The 10,886-nt window shown below is 36.2% G+C and overlaps 1 protein-coding gene across 1 annotated transcript; it reads right to left on the reverse strand.

Annotated features, from left to right (window-relative positions):
- Positions 1-9,532: 9,532 nt before the first annotated feature.
- On the reverse strand, positions 9,533-10,261 carry LOC127121631 (uncharacterized). The gene is made up of 2 exons (XM_051052088.1): positions 9,888-10,261; positions 9,533-9,808 (listed from the first exon to the last, which is right to left on the reverse strand). Exons 1-2 carry the CDS (start codon positions 10,026-10,028, stop codon positions 9,533-9,535), a joined length of 417 nt encoding a protein of 138 aa, XP_050908045.1. The 5' UTR covers positions 10,029-10,261.
- Between the last annotated feature and the right edge of the window lie 625 nt (positions 10,262-10,886).

The raw sequence follows: 10,886 nt of genomic DNA on the forward strand, positions 1-10,886 counted from the left end.
ATTAAAAAAATATTATTATGTTCTTATTATTATTATAACATTAATTTTTTTTTTATTTTTTTTTATACCTTTATTATTGGTGGTCCATCATTATAATTAATAATAATTAGCTAATTAATTTTATAAAAAAAAATCAAGAGAGCAGCGTATTAACATACAATTTATAGCATAAAAAATTCAAATCAAAATCCATATCCTAAATCATTGAAAGAGAGTTATCTCTTTCCAAAACAATATCCCAACAAATCACATTTTTCTTAAAATCCACATTCAATCCCATTCAAGAATTTCCCAAAATAAAATGGACAAAATTAAAACTTTTAATCACAATTTTAAATCTATTTAATGTGAACTCCATTATAAAAGAAGGAGAAATCATGAGAGAAAGGAGGAGAAAAAAAAAAGACAGAAAAAGGATCGGTAATTCACAAAATACATATCATAAAATTTCTGTCGGCACCTATTCGCAAAAGGGGAAGATCAGTTCAAAGACAAAAGAAAAGGGAAGAAGGAAAAGATCGAATCGAACACATAAGAAGGGAGAGAGTTCAAAAGCTTAATAATTTGGTTCACTAGGATAGACCTCGATCCTGTAGGTTGGTTCTTTTTTTCACAGCTTAATATACATATTTTGTTATTATAATTGCTTCGAAATTTTGTTTAACATTTTTTATGAGTTAAGTATATTTGTATATAACTTACATTAGCTTTTATAATTGTTTCAACTAATTATTAAAATATGTGAAAGTTTGAAAAGCCTTGTATTGTATCTATAAGGAATACCAAATCATACTCCAATAGGCAACACTCGGTTTGTACGCACTATGTACCTGACAAGATATTTTTCATTTTTTAATCATAAATAATATAAAATTATATGGATGATTAAGGGATAAAAAACTAGGGATAAAAAACTAGGGATAAAAAATTAGGGATAAAAAATGAGGGATAAAAACATGTATAAAATTCTATAACAATTTCAAGGGATAAAAACACAAGGGATAAAAACACAAGAGATAAAAATAGAAGGGATAAAAACACAAGGGATAAAAAAGAAGGGATAAAAAAAGAAGAAACAAAAACAAGCGATACATCAAGGGACAAACATCAAGGGACAAACATGTATAAAATAAAATAACAATTTCGCGGGATAAAAAACAAGGAATAAAAAAACAAGGGATAAAAAACAAGGGATAAAAACAAGGGATAAAAAAACAAGGGATAAAAAAACAAGGGATAAAAAAACAAGGGATAAAGTTAAGGGATACAAATATGGGATAAATTATGGAATAAATTTCTACGATTTTAAGGATAAAAAAAAAATTAGGGATAAGGGATATAATATTTGGGTTTATATAATTACCTTTTAATTTATTTTCTTAAATAAATTAATAATTATATTTTTGTAAATGATCAATTTGGATAAAATCAATCTAAACTCACATCAAACTATAAGTCCTCTGCCCTAGTGCATTGAGGCATTTTTCAAAATCAATTACTTCTCCGCCCCCCGATGCGTGAGAACTTTCAAGGGATAAAAATAATCAATCAACCAACATTTTTTAAGAAGAACTACGGTACTCTGATCCCTCGCCTAATGCGAAGGTACGTAGGCATAGAGTTGTAAACTCTAGCGAGTACAATTATGAAAAATATTTTTGGGTCTCTCGTCCATTTAAAAGTAAATAAATAAATAATTAATAATTAATAAATATTAAAGCAAACACTTTAGAAACACACACTAGCCCTAGAATTATAGGAGGATCCCATTGAGTACAATGGAGGTAAGAGGTGCCTAACACCTTCCCCTTACTTAACTGACTCCCGAACCTAGTCTCTTACTCTTAACTATTAGGTTTTATCATTATTTCCCTGTTCCTTAGGAACAAATAAAGGATGGTGGCGACTCTGTAATTTTTCCAGCCGCGACAGCTGGCGACTCTGCTGGGGAGACTTCTTATACTTCCCCTAAAGAGAGTTCATCCTAACCTTGGTTTTAGGGTTGTGCTTGTTTCTATGTGTATTTGCTTTCCTTTATTTATGTTTATTTATTTATTTATTCGCTTTATTCTTTATTATATTATTATGCCTGTCATATCTTATTGATTGGGATTTTCAAAGGTGTGAAGCCAAAACCCAGGCTTGAGAAAAAATATAAGCTTAAGTAAGGGGTCGTCTTGTCTCGGCCACCGGGGTTTTCATCCTGTGGAGTCTTTGATGACGATTCCGCCCAGAATAGATCAATTCAAAAGGGTTGTCATGAGAAGGCCAACACTTCTTCGTGATAAAACTTTGAATTCGATCCATGACTCTGGGGACCTCTTCTAGAACCCTCTTAACTTAGGGTGACCTTATGTTATCAACCTGCAAAGGTCGTTACTAAGGTCCCGCCTAGACGAGACTTATCCCGAAGGATTACCGTAGGAAGGCCTGCTCCTTCTCATGGTAAAACAAGGGTATAATCCATGACTCTAAGACTATTATCTTACCCAAAGCTTTATATCCTACAAGTGAGGGGATTGGGTAATCTAAGCCTAGATCTGACATATCATAAGGAATCTACCCTTAACTAGGTCATGCTTGCATATTATCTTACATATCCCGAAACTGTTTGGGTTTCCCATGCCAATTATTATCCCTATCTATAAGGAACCTTCTTAAACAAGGCGTCCTTATATTTGGCATTATCCTTAAACCCATATGTGGGTTCTATATCCATCACAATCTCTAAACCCGTGTGGGTTTTCCTATATGTCATTGTCCTAATGTGACAGTTGCATTGCATCTTAAAAAAAACTTTTAGCATACCTTCAAATTAAAAAATTAAAAAATATTTTTGCATACCCACGCATTTTCGTGCATTTGCATACATACATATACATTTGCATATCCTTTCCACTTTCGCCCTTATCCAGCTAGCAAGTCTCCCGATGCTCGCAAATGAACTGGCCATATGTCTCAAGAAAAGCAAGTACCATTTAGGAGAGAAGGTAACCCTTTGCCTTGCAAGCCACCAACCTATCCAATGCTCTAAATACAATGAACCTGGATGATGTCACCCTAACAAGGTCTGCAACAATATCTTCTTCAGCAACAACCCTATGCGCCTCATTAATCACAACAAAGGAAGCTTGGAAGGAAATTGGATCTTATACTAATGTCTCATGACTTAATCAGAGGTTTCCTAGTAGGACTACAACCGAATAATCTCTCTCCTCGTATATACCCTAAAAGTCATTGTAAGAATGCTTGATGTGAGCATAAAATACAGGACCTATAATTGACTTTCAAAGAGGGAGTCCCATTGGTGAATGGTTGCCCTTACTTTAAGAAAGTGCAAGGACATCAAAAAAGGCATCCCCTAAAGACAGTGGATCAACAATGAAGCTCATCCCTAGAATCAATAGACTTTATCATTGCTAGTTGTAATTTCTTTTTTGCTAAGGGTTGTTTGTATTTAAAATTTGTACTCTTTGAAAAGTAATTTTAATAAAACGAGCATGCATATTTTTGAATCAATCCATTCGTTTACACTCTCTTCTATGCCATCACTTGCTAAAAAATCAAAATTTTCCATTTCACTTTTACCTCTTAACAAACTTAAGAGGAGAATGATGTAATAAATAACTGAATTTGCTGAGTATGCTTTTAATAGTAAGATCTGGCTGATGATGTAAGGCATTGTTTCGCTTCCCCAAACACTGGAGAAATAAGGAGTTAATCCGTAGTCAACCCCCTCAAGCTAGAAGTTGGTATTTCTTTTTCAATTTATAAAAAACCTTAATATTAACCAGGGGCAGGGTAGTTTCAATTAAGTCAATGATGCATTCTAGTCTCAAGAGAATTGTTCCATATAATCACAAGGATGATAGGTTCAAGCACATCTTATTCCTCACACCATTCAACATCGAGGAAATAATGAAGTCAAAGCTTACAATAGCTAACATGGCAGCCACAACTTTTGAAATCAAAAGCAAAATCACAAGAGTTGTTTAAAAAGGCCCACTAAGTCAAAAAAAAAAGGGAAACAACCAGAATTTTTTTGACTTAGGCAAAAGTTAGGGCATTATTTTAAAAAAACGCCCGCTAAGTCAAAAACTAAAAAGGAGTTGACTTAGGCAAAAGTTAGGGCATCCCAATGGACCACAAATTCAAAAGAATGGTGCCATGCAAAAATAGGGATTAAAAAGAAAGAAAGAAAAAGGGAAATAATCTTGTGAGTGAAAGTAGGTGACTGCCAACCTCAAGAATCTCATCAGTACTTGAATCATTACATCTACTTCCATCGTTATCTATCAAAATTCTCTTGCAGACTAAACGCATTTGTTGAAGTAATTGGATTTAGGAATGAAGATCATCAAGGAGAAGGGGTGGGTCTTAATAAAAATTTGAGCCTTATATCTTTTGTTTCATAAACCGTGAACCAGGCCACGTTATAACATTTAAAAGTCCTAATTGAAGCTAGGTTCACTATGAAAGCATACTCAGTAAAATTTGCGTTAAACTGACTCTGAATGTTTGTTACTAACCATATTGTTCTATCACATCTTCATTTGTGCCAACCTCATGGTCATATATCATCTATATACACCATATCCGTTTTACATAACAATTTTCAATTTCAAAAACTTGCATGAGCATGATGTTAGAATTACTTTTCAAAAAGGAACATCTTTTCGCAAATCAATACTTAGCACCAAGGAAATATCAACAATGGTCTGATCAAAGGCACACCACTTCGAGACATTCCTGACTAGGGGAAAGTCAGCTAAGGATCTTTCCAATTAGGGGGAAAATCCTTATGATCCTCGGGGCACATCATCTGAAGATCCTACTGATTAGAGGCGAAACATTTCAATATTTGACACATCTATGTCAAATAACATCCATGACCCTCATAATCATAGGCATACCTTTCAAGACTCTCATACTGGGGCATACCAACTCAGGGGCATAAAGTGGTTAATCACTCCAAAAAGTCATCTATCCGGGGCATACTTTTCAGAGGTTCAAATATTAGGGCAATTCATATAAAGGTCATATCACAACATTGTGGGATCCAAGTTCCTTCTCAATGTACTCCTCCAAACCCTAATAATCAAGGACATAATTTTCAAGATTCATTAACTGGGGAAGTCCATATCAAAGTCATACTACATCATGATGGGATCCAAGTTCCTTTTCAGGAAATACCCTCCAAGCCTTTACCAATCTGGGACAGACCGCCGTAAGGCTTGATCAAAATAGACCACTTCAAAAGAACAATTTATCTGGGGCAATATCATTCCAAAGGTCGATTAGTCAAGGACGGATCTCTCCAAGGCTAAAATTACGGCATGACGTCTCAAGTGCATGGTATGGCTAAGTCGCTTCAAATTCATATTGACATGAATTTCTTCAAGGGTTAAATACACTTTTCCCCCCTGTAATGTTAGCGAGTTTAGGATTACCCCCCTGTAAAAATATTTTTTGTAAACCCCCCCTTATGTTATGTAGATTCCTTCATAGAACCCCCTAATATCCAGGTGGCATGGAATCTAATAAGAGGTCCTACACCTGGCATATTTTTAATTTTGTTAAAGTGATTATGTATCATTTTACACTTTTTAATTTCAAATACCCCCTTAGAAAATTAGGGTTCTGAACATAGCAGGGAAGACGAAGACGAAATTTCCAGGGGAAGACGAAGACGAAGAAGAAGAATGCAGGGAACGAAGCAAACGAGAAAGACGACCGCAGTGAAGACGAAGATGAAGACAACCTCAGCGAATACGAAGAAGCGATCCAGCTCAGTGAAGACGAGCTCAGTGAAGTGTCCAAAGTCCGAGGTTAGTAAAAATTTGAAGTTCATCAATGTCGTAGGGTAAAATTTTGAAATCAACAATCTTTGACATGTGGGTATAATATATTGACAGGATTCACAACACTTTAGTGTTACACTCCACCATGGGGGTGAATTTTACAGGGTTTTTGAAGAAGAAATTATATACAGAGGGGGTACGGATACGACAGTTAATGGGATACATGTTTCAAATTGGAACATGGATAACATTGAGAAGTTGTTGAGTAGGTTAGGGTATAAGGCTGATTGTGTTAGGGTATGGACAAAAGTTTTAGAAATTCAAGATGGTTTTTTTCTGATTAGGAAAGATGATGATGCTGTTGATGATTTTGCTCTATACTTTAGTGCAATGAATGTGAAAGGAGATTTGTATGTTGAACATAGTACTGGGAACATGGACCCTACTGATAGGGAACCTAAATGTGTGAATGATGATGACCACCCCCCTGATAATGGAATTGATGGGTTAGATGAGGAGAAGGTAGAGGGGTTAGATGACAGTGAAGATGAAAGAGCTACTGCTTACTTTGATGGTTTTGAAGGAATAGATGTTACTAAGCCTATTAGGGAGGAGCCCAATAACAGTATGGAGGAGCCCAATAAGAGTATGGATTCAGATGATGTATACTATAGTGATGAGTTGAATAGTTCTGACCCAGATGATTCTTGTGATGAAGAAAGGCCCAAGTATGCTAGGTTTAGGAAAGAGCATCTAAACAAAGACTTTATATTCAAGTGGGGTATGGAATTCAACACACTTGATGACTTTAGGGCAGCTATCCGTGAGTGGTCAGTGCTTAATGGGAGGGAAATTTCTTTTGTGAAAAATGAGGGAGATAGGGTAAGGGTGGTGTGTAAGCATAAATGTGGGTTTTTAGTCTTATGCTCTAAGGTGGGCCACAAGGAGACTTTTGCTATAAAAACACTTGTACATAAGCACACATGTGCTAGGGTTTTGAACAACAAGTCTGCTAGCTCAAAGTGGGTGGCCAAGCATGTGGTAAAGAGGATGCAAACTTCTGATACAGTCAGGATAAGAGACATCATCCAAGATATGAGGCAAACATATTCTGTGGGTATTACTGTTGCAAAAGCATGGAGGGCTAAGCTAATTGCCAAGAAGATAATTGAAGGTGATGCTGACAATCAGTATGCTTCCATATGGAGGTATGCAGAAGAACTAAGAAGGGTAAACCATGGCAACACTGTGAAGATAAATGTAGAAAGACCTAGTCCATCCATACAACCAAGGTTTGGGTTATTTTATTTCTATTTTGATGGCTGTAAGAAAGGCTTTATTCATGGATGCAGACCATTTGTGGGGGTTGATGGATGTCACTTAAAGACCAAGTATGGTGGACAGTTACTTATTGCTGTAGGCAGGGATGCTAATGATCAATACTTCCCTTTGGCATTTGGTGTGGTTGAAAATGAAACAAAGGAGAGTTGGAGATGGTTTATACAACTACTAATGGAGGACATTGGTCAGGATAGAAGATATGTATTTATCTCTGATCAACAGAAGGTATGTATTTAACTCTATCTTTCTGTTGCAAATTATTCTATTCTCTAAATGTTGAAAAAATTTCTATTTTGTATCAGGGACTTGTGGCTGTATTTGAAGAATTGTCTGATACTATTGAGCATAGATTATGTCTTAGGCACTTGTATGCTAATTTCAAGAAAAGGTTTGGTGGAGGAGCCCTTATTAGAGATTTAATGATGGGAGCTGCTAAAGCCACATACTATCAGGCATGGGTCCAAAAGATGAATGAATTGAAGAATGCAGATCCCAATGCTTGGACTTGGTTGATGGCTGTTCCTACCAAAAGCTGGTGTAAGCATGCCTTTTCTTTTTACCCTAAATGTGATACATTGATGAATAATATCTCAGAGTCTTTTAATGCTACCATTCTAGCTGCTAGGGACAAACCTATACTCACAATGTGTGAGTGGATAAGAAAATATCTGATGAATAGGTTATCCACCTCTGCAAGTAAACTAGAAAATTGGCCACATAAGGTGATGCCAATACCTAGGAGAAGGTTAGATAATGAGGTGTTCAATAGTGGTCATTGGTTGCCAACATGGTCAATTGCTGAGACTTTTCAGGTTACACATAGTTACAACACACATGAATTTATTGTTGACATTGCTAAAAGGTCATGTAGTTGTAATTTTTGGGAATTAGTAGGAATTCCATGTAGGCATGCTGTAGCTGCTCTGAGTTATAGAAAGCAAAACCCTGATGAATTTGTTGATGCTTGTTACACAAGAGAAAAGTTTGCACTATGTTATGGATTTTCAGTAAGTCCAATCAATGGTCAAGATATGTGGCCAGAAGTTGAGATGGAACCACCTCTACCACCTGCATATAAAAATGGTCCTGGTAGACCTAAGAAGATTAGGATAAGAGAAAGTGGAGAGGATGGTGCAAGGAAGAGAAGATCTGGTGTTGCATATAAGTGCACCAAATGTGATAATTTTGGTCACAATGCTATGACTTGTAAGGCTACCACTCAGGATCCCAATGCACTTAAAAGAAAGGTAATTCATTGTGATATACATTTTGTCTTACATTCTACATTCTGTCTTACATTCTTCATTGTGATATGCATTGTGATGACAACCATACATTGTGTCTTACATTGTAGAGAAAACCTAAAAAAGGACATGTGCCAACTGCAACTGATATGCCAACTGCAAATGATATGCCAACTGCATCTGATATGCCTACCCCAACTGCAACTGATATGACTGTTCCAACAAATGTGCCTGTTCCAACTGATCCACAGCCTCCAACTGATATGCCTGTTCCAACTATTATGAGTCAAACAGGATCTAGTGTGGCTGCCTCAATCACAAAACAATCCAGAAAAAGGGTTGAAAAAAAACCTATCATCAAAAGAAGGCAAAGTGAGAGGATCAAGTTGAGTTGGTTTAAAAGACCCATAACAGGTGAAGGAATATCTAGTGACAAACCAATTACCCTACCAGAAAATGAAGACATACCCACTTCAAAATGAGGGACTGATTATTATGTTTCTGCTATGTATTTTGTAATCCTTTTGGAAAACTCTTTTGTAATGCCAACTGATCTTTGAAGACATGTATTTTGTAATCCTTTTGTAACAAACATATGCACTTACTGTGATGATCAATTCTAATGTATCAGTTTAACATTATTGGTGTGTATTGTCTATAAAACACAATGGCTAGTCTGTCACATTTTTTTCTTGTTTTTCATAAACCATGAATTCTGCAGAGAGCCATGGCTAGTCTGTGCACTAATCTTACAACAAAACCATGAATTCTGCAGGACCTAAAGAAAAAGCCAAAGTATTTAATTACATTCACCTTGAATTCTGCACTGAAAAAGTTTAAGAGATAGACTACATTAATATATTTCAATTTATTTATATGTTTACTATGTCATATTTTCTTTAGAATTACTGACTATAAAATTGTTCTGTAGTTTTCTGATGATTTTGCAATTTTGCTCTTTCATTATGATATAACTTTTTTCTGTCATTATTGGTAGATTGAATGCTGAAAGTTTAATCAAATAATGATGCTGCACTGACAGTTTAAGATTGATGAACAGATTACATTTCATTGATGAACACATTACAAGTTCAACATTACATTGCTGAAAAACACTAATGACATAACAATTACATGACAGACTCATTAGACTAACTTAACCATAGCTGCTATCAACATCCATGACAGACCAATTACAAACATTAACCATAAATTTTTCCTCTTTTCCATTGCAATCTTTTTCTTCAGTTTTTCTAACTTGTTAAGCTTTCCGACTCTGCAATCTATCTCCTCAACAATCTCTTTAGCAAATTCAATCAAATAAGCCTTGTTGACTTCACATTGGCGGCATCCGGACGGATTGGTTTCTTTCACTGCAAACTCACTGACCAAATCATCCCACAAAAATAAACCGCACCCATTCTGCAATTTGAGACAAACACCACCAACAATTAATTTCGAAATCAAACTCAAAATAATAAAATGCTTCAAAATTGCTCACCATATAATTCCTGCATTTCCAAAATTTGCGACCGGGGTTTTCAATTGACTTGGAGACCAACAACTTCATGGTTTCATTGCATCCACATCTTGGTAAGCCGTTTCCAACTTCACTCGTGGAAGATGCCTTGCTGCCACCCATAACCCAGATGAAGGGGACACGAACGAAGATGAAGAGAGGGATGGATTTGGGGTAGGGATGGATTTCACGAAGAGAGAGAGGGATGGATTTGGGATAGGGATGGATTTCACGAAGAGAGAGAGGGATGGATTTGGAACCCTAATTTCTAGTTTATGCCATGCTGGAGACCTAATGAAGATTCACATGTGAAAATAAAAAAATTAAAAAGCCACGTCTGAAATAAAAAACCAAGATTCCATGCCACCTGGATATTAGGGGGTTCTATGAAGGAATCTACATAACATAAGGGGGGTATTGAAAAAATAACTTTACCAGGGGGGTAACCCTAAACTCGCTAACATTACAGGGGGGTAAAGTGTATTTAACCCTTTCTTCAAAGACCTAACAGACAGGGGCAACTATGGGATACTGCAGGGACAATCCCTCTCAATACTTTCAAGATGCATGTACAAGATATATCATAGATCAACAATCGTCAAGTTTCAAACGGGTATCGGGAAGCCATGCTAGCGTAACACCCTACCACCTTTTGACAAAATAACTTGGTTACACAAACAACCTCTCTAATCCCTAACAGTCCATGACCCACCACAGGGGCACTTGTGGAAACATTCAAATCATTGTCATGCATTAATCATATCGCTACGCTCTAGCGTCAAAACCATTCATATCATCTCATTCATATAGCACATTCCCATATCATGAATCTAACATCTAGGCATGCCCAATCTTACTTGGCACCACACAAAAGCCTAATCTTACTTGGCACCTATATCCTAAAAGCCCAACCTCATTTGACATTCACCCTAAAAGCCCAACTTTGATTGGCATCTCACAAAAGCCCAACCTTGCTTGGCA

Source organism: Lathyrus oleraceus, chromosome 2, assembly GCF_024323335.1.
Source record: "Lathyrus oleraceus cultivar Zhongwan6 chromosome 2, CAAS_Psat_ZW6_1.0, whole genome shotgun sequence".
NCBI lineage: Eukaryota > Viridiplantae > Streptophyta > Magnoliopsida > Fabales > Fabaceae > Lathyrus > Lathyrus oleraceus.

Bases quoted from the DNA above. Each gene is read 5' to 3' on its own strand.
- LOC127121631 (XM_051052088.1), bottom strand. From the start codon at position 10,028: ATGGGTGGCAGCAAGGCATCTTCCACGAGTGAAGTTGGAAACGGCTTA. The intron at 9,809-9,887 runs GTGAGCAATTTT...CTCAAATTGCAG, and splicing joins GGAAATGCAGGAATTATATG to AATGGGTGCGGTTTATTTTT.